We start from the raw sequence: 16,419 nt of genomic DNA on the forward strand, positions 1-16,419 counted from the left end.
TTAGAATTAATTAGATTCGTACATAGTGCCTACTCTTCTTTGTTTCCAAGTATTATTTTGCGCCACAAATGAACGGCATGCGCCAGAAACGCAGCCAAATCTTGCGATTGCGATGGATTGCGACTACGAAATTCATTATTTTGGCCTCAGAGCCTGAAGCGAAAAATACAAGCATATTTATTTCAAAAAGACTTCAGGTTTGTCGAACGGTGTTATGAGAATTTTGATAACAGTACTGCATAAGTTTTTCAGTGATGCCGCAAAAGTGTTGTATCTATCTTCTTTTATTGTGCAGTCGGCGGGACCGATTCAAAATTGAGTCGTTGCTACTAAAATAGCAGCATATGGCCTCAGATGATGAACAGGAAAAATAGTTGCGTAAATTTAGACATAAACCACCCCCAAACCATGAATATCTTTTGAAGGCACTATAGACGACCATTAACTAACTAGATGTGATGAAGATCAAATGTAAGGAATACGCTCATTTTACAAAATTACATGCAAGTACCCTGTCATCGGGCGGCTACTCCTCCGCATCATCAACTGCAGCATCGTCTCTGAAACGGTGCCGGACGACTGGAAGAGAGCGGTAGTCATCCCACTGCACAAGCGCGGTGATGCAACAGAGGCTGCCAACTATCGTCCCATCACCAACGTTCCCATCATGTGCAAAATCATAGAGAAAATAATACACAAACAGCTGACGTCATACATGGAGAGAAATCATCTGTACAGCGAGGACCAACATGGCTTCAGGGCAGCTCACTCGACCACGACAGCACTCGTGACGGTGACTGATAACATCTTATTCGGCATGGACAGGGGAGAGGTGTCCCTGCTGGCCCTGATTGACCTGTCCCGGGCCTTCGATGTCATCGACCATGAAGTGCTCCTGGAGAAGCTCCGGCTGCTGCAGGTTGCCACCGGCTGGCTGGAGAGCTACCTCCGGGGCCACGTCCAGCAGGTGCACGTGAACGGGACGGCATCTGAGCCCCGCAGCATCACGGTGGGCACGTTCCAGGGGTCCTCCCTGGGCCCCCTGCTCTACAACATCATGGCCAACGACTTCTCCACCTACATCCCAGCGACTATCGATGGCTTGCGAGTCACCGTCACTAGGTACGCTGACGACACCCAGATCGTTGTGACGGGACCACGGAGCCGGCTGGCGGACATCCAGACTGCAATGTCAGCTCTCCTCGACGACATACTGACCTGGTTCATGCAGCACGGCATGAAGGTGAACACGAAGAAGACGGAGCTGCTCCTCATCGGTGGTTCACGCATGCTGCCAAAACCAGAAGACGCCGCGCCGATCACGGTTCAGTTCAAAGGCGAGACTATATTCGAATCTCAGAGTGGGCATGTGCTCAATCTTGGTGTCACGTTTGATAGAAATCTAAGTTGGGTTAAACACATAGATAACACTGTCGCCAAGTGCTGTGGTATTTTGATTGGACTTGCAAACGCGAAAAATGTCTTACCATCATTCATTCTTGCTCAGCTCATCGAGTCACTAGTATTTTCTCATCTACGCTACTGCGCACAAGTGTACGGAAACGCCTCAAACTGTCATCTGAAAAAAAAATCCAGAAAGTGATACACTTCGCGGCACGTGTCATGTCTGGTAGGCGTAAATTTGACCACATTTCAGATGTCACGCGATCGCTAGGATGGCTGTCAGCACGTGATTTTATTGACCTCAACGACATCTGTCTCCTTCATCGTATCTTGTCGCAGAAGCAACCCCTATCGGTGGCCTCTCAATTCAAGAGAAACCATCAGGTTGCGAGCAGATGCACGCGTCAATCAAATTTTCTAGCAGTGCCCCGAGCCCATACCCATCATGGCCAGAGAACGTTTCATTGTAGAGTCGCGAAACTGTATAATACCGCTGTCATAGCTAAAAATCGCCAGGATCTGACGGCGCGACGTCTGAAAGCAGTGCTCAAACGTGAGTTCATGTCCCGGCGCTAGTGCGGGATACAGCCAACTCGTTATCGTGTTAGATCACCAGCTTGTATGTACTAACTGTTTTTACCTGCGATTTTACCCAAGTGTTTTTAATTCTGTGTGTTCAATGATGTTTTAATGTGCTGTTCTTTTAATGGTGCGAACTGGAGCTTTTGCTCCGATTCTCCATTGTATGACGAAAATCATAGAATAGCCCTTCTCAGAGGATATGATTGGATATTCGTGACAATAAACAATAATAGACAATAAGTACCAAAAAGTGATGTAAGTACTTATTCAACGGTCATTTTCAGCGCTCCCCGCTAACGTGACTTCAAGTTGAGATATTTGCGGCAAGGTACCGCATTGAGCAAAATGGTTTTAATTTACATTATAACTTGTTGTGTTTTGTCAGAAAATGATCCTAACTCAGATTTTGTGGAAAAAGGTCATTATCTCCCTTTAACTGGTGATCTCCATCGATACTCGCCGTTCTTCTTCTTCTGCTCCTGGGAGTCGAGCCCAAAGACTATGCATATGCATTGCCGTTTTAGCGTGCTACGCTGCTGGAGCTGTCGACTTCATTTTCTTTCTTCATCCGCGTCACTGGCTGTTACCCGAGCCACCGCTCTCCATAGTTTAACGACTTCTTCACCAATCACACCCGCAACAGCGGCACAACACGCGGCAACCTCGCCCCCGCCCGCGGCGTACATTGCAAACTCTCTCGGTGCAGGCGTACCCAAACTGCACCGAGAATGCACCGAGAATGCACTCAGAATGCACCGGGTGGGCCGTGGGGCGGCTGTGCTGGAAGATCGATGGGAACCGTCGGCTGCTCTCTGGGCTGGGACAGCAGAGCGAGAGAGCGAGGGAGGGAGGGAGAGCTAGGGCGGGATACAAAGCATCCCGCGCCAGCTGAAGACGCAGCAGGCGGGATGCAGTAGGATGGCTTAAGAGCAAGCTTTGGCAACTAAGGTCACAGCTGAAAGATCATTCCAAAAGGTTGATGCGCTGCACGGAATTTACTAGACACTATCTCTGCCATTATGATGAAGTGCATATTGTGTTGCAAATCTTCCTACTTGACCTTGCGTAAGGATATCTTCGTTGGATCTTGACGTTCAGATTGTGGCGATAGAAAGTTGACTTAGAGCTAGATGCAAAGGGCAATGCGATTTCGACGAACCAATGAGCGATACTTAAAAGGCAGATGGTAAACATGAGGTTTTAGTCATTTTGCTTGACCTGCAATTTATCATTCATATTCTCCTGTAGGAAACAGCATATGGGACGCTAATTCCGAAAATGACCGTAATATCATACCGTGTCTGCCGTCTTCCCCATTTTGCACCAATAGGCAATATGTCTTCATTGTCTTCGCAGTGCGTGACTGCCTTGTCCCCTCGACTGACCGTGTTCCCCGCTCTGTTCCCGGCAGATCCAGTTCGACGGACTGCGGTGCGACGCCCCGAACCTGCCCTACTTCGTGTCGTTCTCCGCCTTCTTCTTTCTGGTGGGCGCCGTGTGCCTGGCGCAGCTGGTGCTCTGTGTGCGCGCCGAGTTCGCGCGCATGAAGACACCGTCACTGCTGCGGGCGTGCCGCGTCACCACCCAGAAGGCGCTCTACGTGCTCATCTTCGCGGCGGCCGTGCTGCGCGGCCTCTACTTTGCGGCACCGGTCAGTCGCGCGCCGCCGGCTGAGCACCCGGTAAAGGGGGACGCCAGGGCGGGGAACTCGAGTGGGGAGCTGGGGAGCGGTGTGTGGCGGGGCTTTGGAGAGGAGAAGCGGGTGCCATGGGTGTAAGAAGGGGTGACGGTGATGGGTGTCTTCTGGAGGTTGTAGTGGGGCTGGGTGGCCTTTGTGTGTGCTATAGAGTAATGGGTAGCGGGTGCCTCGGCTTTGGTAAAGGGCATTGGCAAGCGGATGCTGTAGTTGTCATGGCGGATTTCGGCTTGGTTTGATTTGCAAGGAGCTGGTCTGTGATCATGTGGCATGATAACTGAAAGTGACGCGTAGGGAGTTTTCCTGTGGCCGTGTCAGTTTGAGCTGTGGTTTTCAACTATGGTGCAATGATCGAGGGTATGCAGTCGGCACGAGCGGAAGGCAAACTGTTAAGTTTGCTATTCTAGAGCAAGCTTGATAGGTAAAACCGAATTTAACTGATGTGCGTTCAATAAGTAAGTTCCGGAGAGCAATTACATAAAATTCACGCGGTCTACGCACGTGATTTTTTCAGGAATTAGAATTCAGACCTTTATGTCGAAGTGACTGCATTTTCAGCTTCTTATTCCATTTCTTTGACGATATGGAGCAGATCAAATAACACCATTTTTTAGACTGCTTTAGAAATGGCATCGGCCGCCCGAGAGGATCAACGTTCAGTGATAAGATTCCTAGCTATCCAGGGCTAGGCGGCGGCTAACATCCACGCCAACTTCGTGAATGTGTACGGGAGCCATGCTCTTAGTGATTCCGCAGCTCGGAGGCGGAAGAAAAAGTTTGGGGAGGGGAGGGAGAGCGTGCGCGACCTGTCACGTGCAGGCAGGCTGAGGACGATGGTCACAGCCACTAACGTTGCCAAAGTGGAGGAGATAGTGATGGCCAACAGAAAGATTACTGTCCAGGCGATAACAGAAAGCCTAAACATAAGCCTACGCCAGGATCATTAGAGACCATCTCCTGCCAGTAATCGCCAGTTGCCGCCCCCGAGAAGGCCCGTGGTCGGTTCATCCTCCACCAGGATTGCGCGCCTCCTCACCGTGCCCTCGTGGCGAGGGATGCCCTGCAGGCAGAGGGCATCGAGATGCTCTAACACCATCCCTACTCTCCAGACGTTGCACGCAGTGACTATTGGCTGTTCGCAGACATGAATAAAATCTCCGGGGCCGGAGGTTCGGCTCGCGGTCTGCACTCGGGTCTGCTTTTTACCAGTATGGCGAAAAGACCCTCGCTCAAAGCTTCCGTGCGGCCATCCGGGACCTGGCCAAGCGATGGGAACGATGCGTTCGCCTGCAGGGCGAGTTCGTCGAGCCGTGAACCATGTTTGGTTGAGATGTGCCAAAAAATAAACGAGTTATATCAAAACGGAACTTACTTATTGAACATACTGGTATTTTGGCCCACGCTGGCCGCGTCATTGCTGGCTGTGCTTTTGCTTTTGGCTCGTGCTTTCATGTAGTTTCGCAATATCATTATTTCATTGGTGATTGCCGATACAGTCAAAGTTGTCGAAATGGCGATTGGTCAATATCCGATATTTTGACCTATAGTTCAGTTCTGCCGGTGCAATGATCGCTTTATGGTGGTGTACCTACCCTACAAGCATGGCCGCGGACAATCATTGCTTGCTTTTAACATGTATGTAAATTTGATGATGTTTCGTATAAATTGATCGAACCGTACCCCCACCACGCTACTGGCGGGGAAGTCCGTTTCAAAGTTGTTTACATTGACCGTGAATCAAACTAACTGCACAGTAGGTAGCGGCAGGACGTCACTGCGCACTGACATTTACCCCGAGCACGGAAACCCTGTGAAGTCCGCTTCAATCGGCTCGTATGTGAGCGGTAACATTCCCCAGCCATAAGCCATTGCCGCCGGCGCTGTGCCCCACGGCCGACCGGCGCCGGCCATGCATGTGCCAAGTGCCACCCGCCTCTGCCCGCGTCATCGCTGGCCTGCGAGGTAGCAGTCGCCGAGTCTCGCTCTGCTCCCGCTGCGCCCGGAACTGGATCAAACCGGCGACATCCTGTCGAGGTTCCTCCGCCGAATGCTGCACCAGCGCATGGTGACGCCGCTCGTTCTCAGTAACGACCGGGCTGAGTTTGCATTGGTCAATGTCACTGGGAAGTGAGTCCTCCTGGCTTCATGTTCGTTGGGAGCGAGTCCGTCCATCGGGCGGGGCTCGGGGTTGGTCAGTGCGCCGTCACGCGACCGGTCGCTGCTCGCCCAGAGAGCCGCTCTGTAAACAGCAGAACGATAAGATTGGTCAGCCGTAGAGGCGAGCGCACGCACACACACGCACAGACGGTGGATACGATGTATTGATTCTGGGCAAAAGTCGGGGCCATTACGATACATGACGAGCCGTGGCCGTTGATACGCTGGTCGAATCGTAATGCTTTTCTGTAGATTGCGTGTGCAGTTGTACATACGTAGTTACCCACTCAAGTGTTTGTCGAGAAGTACTTGCCTGATATTGACCTTAGTGTTTATGATGCGACCAAAGGTTAGGCCAATAGGCATCATGCAGGTGTTTTGTGTGTGAGGGTGAGGTTAATGTTATTGTAACGTATTGCCAGGTGCATTCAACTCTGCTGAAATAGACCTAATATTTCACGCATATTTTGCGAAGAAGGTGTAATCGATGATGCTCAGAATCGGGTGTCATTTCGCAGTGCGCTATATTGTATAACAATCATACCCGAAGGAGGGCAAAGGATGATTCTGCATTATGAAATAGCTCTGGTACACCGCCGACATTCCTAGAATGTTAGAAATACCCCGGTTAAATTATAATGCAATGCATTCCATTGTTTTATCTGCAACATACTTTGTTCTGTTTTGTAATGCATAACCTATGACCATCGTGCTCTTTACACATCACTCGGCGGGTTTTGTAACTGACATCTTTGACGTGCGTCTGTCAGCATCCCTGACGTGTCCTCTGACGTGTGCAGCTTCACTGACATAGGCTGGTCTCTTCTTCCGCTGCAGAAACTGCTGGACGAGGAGTGGACGGCCGGCCTGCTGAGCGCCTACTACGCCGTCCTCCTCACCGGCTCGTCCCTGATCGTCTGCTTCTGGGCAGAGGTCAGTTCAACGGCCCCATTCACAGCCGCCGCACACATTAGCGTGCTGACATTATACGACATGAACATGGCGATGGACACCACTTTTTCACATCATACAGCTCATCGCCTGAAGCATCCTTTCATGCATTGCTTTTTTTCTTTTCTTTTTTGAAAGCGGCTATGGTTTACGGACGTTGCGCAGCTTCTAACGTTATCTATCGTGACCAGACGTCACATGAAAGATGGACATTGTATGCTGCCAATAGATCTTCTACAGTCGATTTATTATCTGCCTTTCTCCCGAGTCTCGCCAGAGTCAATCGTTAGAACGACGTTTTGGGTCCTCCCTTCTCCGTGGATGGGAGCTGAGTGCAACAGTGGTTACCCATCACGGATTCCTCCGCCTTCACATTCAGCAGCCTTTCATTCATAAAGTGCTACCTGGTTCAAACGGGTAGCTTCTAACGTATTGATAAATTGAAGGATTTTTTTAAGTTACCTAACACTTTTTTCGCGATTAATTTATAGATATGTATGTCGAACCCCTGTCGCAATCAGCCTTAAACCCTTTGCAACTGAACGCCCCTCGTCAGCCGTCGTCCCCACCGTGTTTCGTGTACCGGCCGGGCCGCGCACCCCATGACTCAGCCCTGTTTGCGGCTCTGTGAATGAGTCACCCACGGTCAGTCACCTGCACAGAGTGGTCCGTACGCTATACCGCCCTCCTGCCCGACGGCCCGGGCTGATAGCTCACCACCTGGGGAGCTAGACAAAGACGGGCGAGTCGAGCAGGCAGACACACATGTGGGGTAGGGATTCCGGCGAAAATATGTTCAGAGTTCGGGAGCTGAAGTGGCTTATTTGAAGTCGATTTGGAGTTGAAGATGTTACCTGACGCCGGATTTGACCAGATTTGGAGTAAGAGATAGACAGTGCAAGGCTGTTTCATTTTGCTGCTTGACCTCAGTCGCACGCAATGTCAGGTAACCAATCTCAACAAAGTTGACTCTTTGTTTGTCTTTAGTGTCTAGTGGAGAGATTACCGGCCAGTAAAATGTAGTAGACACCATATGCTGAATAGCATTATGATAAACGCTCGATGCCGACTGTCGAGGGACAAGCACCACTCTGGCCGGTACAGATTCAACTGCCTGAACCGGTCTGTGGCGGTCAGGAAGGGGGCCGACTGGTTGCTTCGAAGGCTGACCGGCTCAGCACGCGAGCTGTGGTGTCTAGTCATGTAAACAAGCATGCCAGGGTGTGGGGTGAGTTCTGCCTATTTGGGTACGCCGCTGTGTGTGACAATTACGAGGACTAGGACAGGCCCGTAACGTTCAATAATGTTGCTGTAATTCGAGGTTTTCTGTGATCCACCATTAGCGGGCTTTGGTCTCTGTTCCGGGCCCAGCTCCCGACGGGGATCGGAATTCGGAACAGAAAGACGTCACAGGCTCGTTGGATTGTTCGGTCTTGTTTGTTGCGCTAGGTCGGGAAATAAATTGTGTGCCTGGGAGCACTATTAAGTAATTGTCCTCCAGTCATCATCGAAAATTGAATTGACTGCTTTTTTAAAGATTTTTGTTTGTTTGTTTTTGTTTTTCTTTGGATACAGGCCGGCCAGTAAAAGCTCGACGCAGAGTTCCACGCGTCTAAATGTCATTGTCCGTTCCAGAAGGTATGATCTAACTGGTTGCATTTATTCCCGATATTGTGTTTCGTTGGTCGTTCAACTCATCACCTGTGTCGCTGCTGGGTCGCGGTCACGAATATGACATGCTAAGCAGCTAATGAATCTATGCACCTACCTGGCATTAATACCATCCAATAGAGGCTCTATGACTTGAATTTTACAATTTTATTTATCTTAACCCGCGCCCGGCTGGGGGTCCTGGATTTCCACGCCCTGCTGGGGGGGGTGTTTGAACACCCCCCCTTCTAACTCGGCTCCTGGGCCACGTAGCGATACGCGGAAGGCGGCGTTCGAAAGAGCGTCAAAAATAATGAGGAAATTACTTCGGTCAATTTTTTGGTCAGGTCAAAGGTCAGGTCACCAGAGGTCATTGAAGGCAAAATTTCGCCGATTTCCGGGTCGAATGTCGAAAATTTCCAAGAAGCCAACGCATAACTCGGGAACCAATAGAGCTACAGCGCCGCGGAAAAGCGCATTCGATAGCCCTATTAACGCCCTTTCTGAGTAATTCTCTCAGATTTGACCTAACGTCAACGGTTTTGCCTGCAGGGGGCAAAAACTGTAAAAATAGCCGATTTTTTCGGAAACAGTTTTTCTGCAATAACTTTTGACCCAAGCCTTGCACGAGCTGACTTTTACCGGCATCGTGTTCCTCTCGTCAAGACGCATCGAATGAACTATAACTTGACCTTGAAAGGTCAACTTGAAAATTTGACCTCAGGTCAAGGTCATGACCTGACCGGAAAGGGTCATGTTGCATATCAGTCGATCCGTATCGTCGAGCTGAACACATCTAAGGCGTTTTCATCGCTCTAGCATGCCTCTATCAAAAGTTATTTGCGAAAAACTGTTAGATTTCATTCGTGACCTAAGATGACCTCAGGGCATAAACAGGGGTCATGGACACCATTTTCATGTTCAGTGTGTCTAAACCACTTGTAATTCAGTGTTTGGGAGTGTTTATAATGTCTTTCGTCCAAAAGAGGCGCATTTCAATTTTCTCCCATTGACTTATAATGGGGAGGTCGCAAAATTGACCTGACCTTAGGTCATCGATATCAAAATTCTGAGATATACGTTTTGTACATGCTATTGCTCTTAGCAATCGCAGAAAGTTTCAAAGCGATCGGTCACTCGGTGTAGCTACGACAGACATTGAAACTTTTTATGAGGCGAGGTCACTTCAAGTGACCTGGTGACCTGACCTTGAATGACCTTGGTCTGAAATTTTCACAACATGTGTAGAATTGATGTATGATAAGGTGTACCAAAAACGGCGGCGCTCCGCGCCGCCGTTTTTGAGATATTCGCGAAAAACCACAAGGGGGGGTGTTCAAACACCCCCCCCCCAGCAGGGCGCGGGTTAAATGTCTGTTGCTCCTTAGGTGTATTTATTGGTGCCCGCTTTTTTACCATGGATCACCTCCCACATGCTCTAGCTGTCTGTTGATATTGTGCAGGCGTTAGTCCGTTGAGTAGTCTGGTTTAATTTTTTAAAATCCACTCGGACCGCTGTCATCGGGGCTTCCCCGATCCCAAGACCCGGGTGACCTTGGTCGGCCTGCTGAGATCGTTGGCTTTGGACGGGATCAGCCCGCTGCCGGCTAGTTCTGGCATCTTGCATGCCACTCGGTGACCTTCAGACGGCAGACGGACGCGTGTTTCGTTTCAGGAACCAAGGAGAGGCGCTGGTTGTTAAAACGAAACGCACCAGACGGACCCGCTGTCTGACGCGTGGAGGTCACCGACCAGTCTCTCATCCTTTCAATGCTCTCAATCCTCTCAATCCTCGAGTCAAATCTGTAATCCAAGCTAGCTCATGCCGGCACAAGTAGCCAGATATACCTACACAATCTATAATGCCGATTGTACTCTAGTGAGAGTAGACTAATAGATTGTTTACAACTACATACTCTGACGCAGTGACGCACATCTTACGCACGTTTCGTCGCCCTGCCACCCACCTCCCAGAGGAAAGTGGACCAGGCCGTGCCGAGCGAGACAGTCCGCCTGGCGCCGCCGGCGGTGATTGGTACCCGACGGCCGCGGTCGGCTGACGTCATAGAGGGCCCGGGGCGGTCTAATGACGTCATGGAGGGCCCGAGGCGCTCCGGTGGCGTCACTGATAGCCTGAGGCGGTCTCAGCTTGTGGCCAATGGATAGGGTGGGAATTGGAAGGGGATCTTCTCTCTAGATGCTTTTCGCCCACCCGGCAAGCGACTGACCATGAGTCCACTACACGTTGTGCCCCACGTCCTGTCCTGGCACGCTCAGAGTTAGGTACGCTCTCCTACCACAATCATGTTTCCTGTTGGAGCTTTGTTTTTCGTTCTTAAAGGGACTATCCCACCTTTAACATGGGGTTTGAGTTGAGATAGCCAAGTTTGCGGCGAGGTTCAGAAACCACTATCTATCTAGGTTGCAACCCCCGCGGCCTCTTGGTGTTGAAGAAATTCGTTCCCTTCATTTGAAAATGGGCCTTGTACAAGGCCCTATCTTCAACATGGAGCGACCGTTAGTGTGACGTCACCTCGTTTAGTCATTCTGATTTAAATGGGTTTGTTCGTTGAAAAATCGCTTAAAACTTGGTCTGAACTTTGTTGTGGTGCCTACAGAGTAAAAAGAATCAGCTTTATGACAGTAATGTGGCCTGGGGAAGGAGGTAATTTTGGGCTGTGACGTCACATATTTGAAAGTTTGTGTTTGGAATATGGGAAGCCTAAGATGTTTAATGAAAAATAAATGCCAGAACCGTGTTCCTGGTCATCCAATCTATAAAGTCGGGCACAATTTAACTGGTTTTAACAACATTTTAGAAGGTGGGATAGTCCCTTTAAAGACATCCCTTGTCTCCATTGTATGAAAAGCAGCATTCCGTTGTTGGCTGTCGGGTTTGGGATAACAATAGCGTGGATTTAAATCGGAACCTTGAAGTAGCTCGAAGTTCCAACCGCCAGTCGCAAAGTTATCCATCGCGTGTCTGGAGTCTGAATCTGCCGACTCAGACTCCAGACAGTCTGAGTCTCTGTCGTCTGTCTTCTGGCTACTTCGCCCGACCGCCTGGTCGCCTGCCCTTTGTCTCCCGGTCCCCCCCCCCCCCCGAAGCCGACCGGGGGGGGGGGGGCACCGATCGATGGTGCCCGCTGAGAGCGGCTCACTGTGACCCTGACCTTGATCCTCGCGCCGACACTGACTGTGGCAGCGCAAACGACACGGGCAAATATTTCATCCGGACAGTATTGACCAAATGATGGCTATTTTGAAATCGACCCTAATCAATTAGATGTGGAGCCAACCATCAGCGTGATTTAATCTTACAACGCGACTTTTGGGTGTTCTGCAAAGGTGAGTCCAGTGATCGCAACCATTCAAGATATGAATAATCGAATAGTTGGCTGCAAGTGCAACCTAATCAACTATCATGCTGACCTCAGTGACCATGTGGGAATTTACCTTGGTCCAGACAATTTGCTATCAGCCAGCCATCGCTTATGATCCCGAACCAATACGGAACAACAAATTTGGTGCTAATGCTAACCTGTTGCTGTGTTAGCAGCACATGCGCTTTTGTGGTGGCGCTGGCCTTGACCGAAATCGAGTTTGTCCGAGCCAACCTTTACATAAGCAAACATCTAACTGGCTATTTGCCTTTGGCTATCCGACCATTCACAGTGTTATCGTGTAGCATGGCCAGGAAACACTGATTGTCAGGCCCGAGTGGCAACAACCGCTATGGTCTTGTGCTTTTTGTCACTTCGATTAAGTTATTTACTAGCTGCTGCAGTTGAAGCAGTGACCGAACTCTTGGCAGCTTCGGCAGGTTTTGAAGTGATGTTAAGCAACGCATCGGCCATCGGTGATGCTATTTACTAGCCACTGGCTAAAGCAAAAGCCAATGCACCCTGCTCATCCTTGACACCAGAGCGCTACGCCCACCTGTGATGAAAGTCACATCGCGACCGGCCGCCGCTGAAGGACACCTTTTTGTTGACTTGTTTTTACCGCGATATTTACTGACGAGCTGCATAAGTGACGGCTGTTTTTGGTCTGGGTAGGTTTTTGTTTCCCGTGAATTTCGAGTTGTGCTGCGTAGTACCATAAATTGAATGGATTAGTTGGAAGCAAAATAATTGATCTGAAAAGTTGAAAGCATTCACCCTTTGTACTTTCAGACTCTCATTTGTAAACATGTGATGCGCTGCGTTTGCGTTGATTTTCTGTAGATAATGTGCTGTGCAATGCAAACTTCTTTTGTCTTGTAATCAAGAGAGGAATCAGCCAATTTTATCATCAATTGTCGATGGTGATTTTGAGATAGAGGACGTTTGTCCCGGTATATCACGATGTCACCATTCCTCCGGCGACCCCTGCGTCGTCCCGGGCCCGGGGTGGTGCCCCCCCCCCTCCCCGCACCTGCCCACCTGGCCGGCTGCCAGCTCCTGGCACTGCTGACCAACGCACCGCCCGGGGTGCTCAAATCGCGTCGCCTAACACTCGTGCGCTCGTCCCGTCTCCCTGCGCGCCGTATCGCCTCGCTCGTCCCATGCGCCCCGGCGCGGCGCCTGTCGCCAACTGGCCGTATCGTCCGCCGCCGCTGTGTTTATTCCCGGTGAAAGGACAGCTTCTCATGGTGTGATGGGCGGCGGGGCTGGGCTTCAGGATTCAGCTAGCTGCCAGGCCGGCAGAGTCCCAGTGACCGCCAGTGATCTCGGCTGCGGGGCCTGCCCGACCGGTTTGCGAGCCCCCGTGGCGTGGCGCGCGGCGTTGTGCAGTACGGCGCGGACCGTGCTCCAGTGGTGCCGCCGCGGACCGACCGTGCGGCGTGCCGTGTTGTGGTGTGAGTGGCTCGAGGTCGCCCGGCACGTGAACAGTCCGTGTGCCGCGGCGGGCCGGTGACAGGGGACGACTGGCGGACACCCACAGGTGGGAAATGGTCGTCAAGTCTAGCGGGTGTGGAGTAGTCGAGGGGATTGGGGTCGGATGATGTGCTAGGTTTGGCGATAAATAGTTATGATGGTGCGGTTTTATGCATGAATAATGGCGGCAAATGCGCGATATGATGGGTTGATGCATGCCATTTGCGACTCGAGAAATGACTGAAAATCTGATTTTTTAGTTGCCTATCAGTTGTGCTGAAGTCAAATGACGTGAATTGTCAATCAAATGTCTTGCGCGTGCAATTCGGGGTAGTTGCACTGTTACTAGGTACTGTCTGGCATCAATTTTTTCTCGACCGTTAATACGGCCGCTGGAGTCAGGCTCAGTTAACTATACTTTCTCCTCTACTATTTAACGATGTTTATCGTAGTTAATTAACTAATGTGAAGCCAGTTTTCCGACAGACGCACACTGTGATAGCCATTCGGCGTGCCGTTGCCTGCCGTTTCATTATACAACTGCCGGTGGCCACGTAAAGGTCGTCTCTGGGCTGTCGGGTACCATTGACCGGTTCGTGTCCCTCCTGCGCATTGTCCGATCACGGCGTAAAGGGCGGCCCGGTCTGGTGGTCTTGCCGCTTACCGTAATGATAGTTACGGCTAAAGGTTGTCGACGTTACATAGTTGTCTCCATGCGCTCGACAACGCACTACGCAGTCTACTAAAATGGTTGCATGTCTCTGTAAGTCTTGATTTTGTATTTCATCAGAAATGGACGCTTTTTCAGCAACTTTGTTTCCTGTTCTGTTGTGGTACAGGCTACGATGCTTGGCAAACGTCACAGCTAACACCAGTGAAATTTTACCACTGTGCTACGGTTTCTCTCATTCCACTTTTCGCGAGCGCCGATGACCGGTGCATCCCGGTTTTCTTAAAAATCCAATATCCTCTCTTCCGTTCGTCTCATTTCACGATCACCTCACTTTCATTCCAACCCATATAAGGTATCGTCCCGTATAACCACATATGATGGTAACCATTTTCGTCTCTATTTGCAGATTTTCCATTTGACGGACATCCGCTGGGACCGTCCGCGCTTCCTGAGCAAGTCGCTGCTGGGTTTTCTGGCGTTCAACATCATCACGTACAGCCTGCTGGCGGCCGAGATTATCCTCACCACCAACGAGACCGACGAACAAAAGGTGAGGGACTGATGAACCTACGGGCAGGGGGTGAAGGACCAATGGACGTAATGTGAGAGACAGATGAATATAATGTGAGGGATAAACGAACAGAAGGTGAGACTGGTGAACAAAAAGTGAGGCACATACGAACCGACGGAAATAAGCAGGGTGACGGACTGACGAACAGAGGGTGAGGGACATATGAAGTACGAACAGAAGGTGAGGGACCGATGTAGGGAAGGCGAGGGACAGTGTCTGAGAGCGAAGGAGAGCAGATAGGCGAGGAGTGGGCACTTGCGTGAGACATAGGACGCGGAGAGATTATTATGCATCGTCTTAGATCAGACAGGTATTTTAGGATATCACGTATGCTGCTTGATGAGCTGTGTCTAAGAAGATGCTTGCACAGTGCCCAATCTTTGGTGGTTGTTATCCTCAGAGATAGTTCCGATGTGTAATGATCTGAATATAAGGAGATAAGTTGAACAAGAGCCCCAATCGGGGGAGCTATAGATCCGAATCAGGCGAGGCCGTAAGACCTAATGGGCAGTTACGCACAAATCCGTTTGGAGAAATGCAAAGCTGCCGGGGCTTTGCGGTGAAGCGTTTCCCGTGAACAAGCATAAGCAAACGACAAAATTACCGAGAAGAGTCTCTGTAGAGCGGAGGCTGATGGGTGTTTGGGTGTTTGGCTGACGAAACACGGACCTGTGTCGTTATCTTGTCACGGCGTCTTCCAGCCGCGCTGTAATGACTGTCAACCCGCTGCTCCTGTATCCGTTAGTCTGCAGCTTTACTTAAAACTTTGTCATATGTAGAGCTTGCACTTGTTGCAGCATGTTATAGATCATAAACAATCAATTGGGTGACCGGCAAATTCCGGTAATGCATCATGTGTATATTCTTGCATGCCACGATACCTACGATGTTAATCGATAGCTGTTAGTGTATTTGGGCCGATAGTGATGAATTAGGGTGTTCTGCTTTCTCCTGGTCTAAAAGGACGTGTCCGAACCATTCACATACTGAATGACAGATCTTTAGCATCGCAGCTTCGTTGTGCTTCAGTGACCCGGGCCAGAGGGTGACGCAATCTGCTTGGGTTTCTTTTGACCGACTTGGTTTTCATCAATAGGCAGCCATGGGAGTACGGGAGTCGGGTGCTCTTTCGAAACCTGTAATCACTGTGTGTGCTGTTCTGACATTAGTATAGAAATGGGTTGAAAAAATATGCCACGGGGCACTGTAAGCCCGTACTGTAAACACTGGACGTTTCGCCACTTGCATACCGACTGATTTCGTCAGTGACTGTTGACGTCGGCTCCCCAGCGCTCAGTTGCTGTTGTCACGCTCGCTGCAAAGGGATCGGCGTGCAAACGACCTACTGGTAACACTCAATCGGTGAATGATGATGACGCTGTAAACACGCCCCTCATAAAGCACTGCCCGGAATGTCTCGCGGGGACGCCCCTTTCTGAGATCCTGACCGATGCTATGGCTGTCATGGCCGGGACAGTTGGCAGTCTGTCACTATGTAGTGTATGGCTGCCACGGCCGAAGCAGTTGGCAGTCTGTCACTGTGTATGCCTGCCACGGCCGAAGCAGTTAGCAGTCTTTCACTGTGGGGGCACTAATGTGGGCGTGTTCATCGATGCCCGGTCCATTTGTCATACATTGCCGGTAGGCGTGTCCACTGTCCATGTTAGCGTAATGGGTGCGGCCGTGGGCAGTGCTTAGTGTATCATTAATGGCCAATGTTTGTGCGTCCAGCCATGGAATCATGTCACGACCTCAAAAGTGCATTGGAAGTGTTCAATGTGTTTTCATCCCCCTCCTTGTTGTTCTCTTAAATGCCGTAATGCCCGTCCTTAGCTGCCAAACAAACGCACTACAGTGGCAAATATGAGACTACCAC

At 50.3% G+C, this 16,419-nt stretch overlaps 1 protein-coding gene across 13 annotated transcripts in view; it reads left to right on the forward strand.

Annotated features, from left to right (window-relative positions):
• The window catches only part of LOC122391267, a 55,252-nt gene that overhangs the window by 23,825 nt on the left and 15,008 nt on the right, over positions 1-16,419 (forward strand). For 7 of the 13 annotated variants that reach the window (XM_043385023.1, XM_043385031.1, XM_043385029.1 and 4 more), the window contains exons 3-5: positions 3,398-3,667; positions 6,677-6,772; positions 14,379-14,522. In XM_043385023.1, the coding sequence (XP_043240958.1) occupies positions 3,398-3,667; positions 6,677-6,772; positions 14,379-14,522 (510 nt within the window). The remainder of the gene's footprint in view (positions 1-3,397; positions 3,668-6,676; positions 6,773-14,378; positions 14,523-16,419) is intronic. The other 6 variants (XM_043385028.1, XM_043385036.1, XM_043385035.1 and 3 more) reach the window with 1 other exon arrangement.

Source organism: Amphibalanus amphitrite, unplaced genomic scaffold, assembly GCF_019059575.1.
Source record: "Amphibalanus amphitrite isolate SeventyFive unplaced genomic scaffold, NRLGWU_Aamphi_draft 000428F_arrow, whole genome shotgun sequence".
Taxonomy (NCBI): domain Eukaryota; kingdom Metazoa; phylum Arthropoda; class Thecostraca; order Balanomorpha; family Balanidae; genus Amphibalanus; species Amphibalanus amphitrite.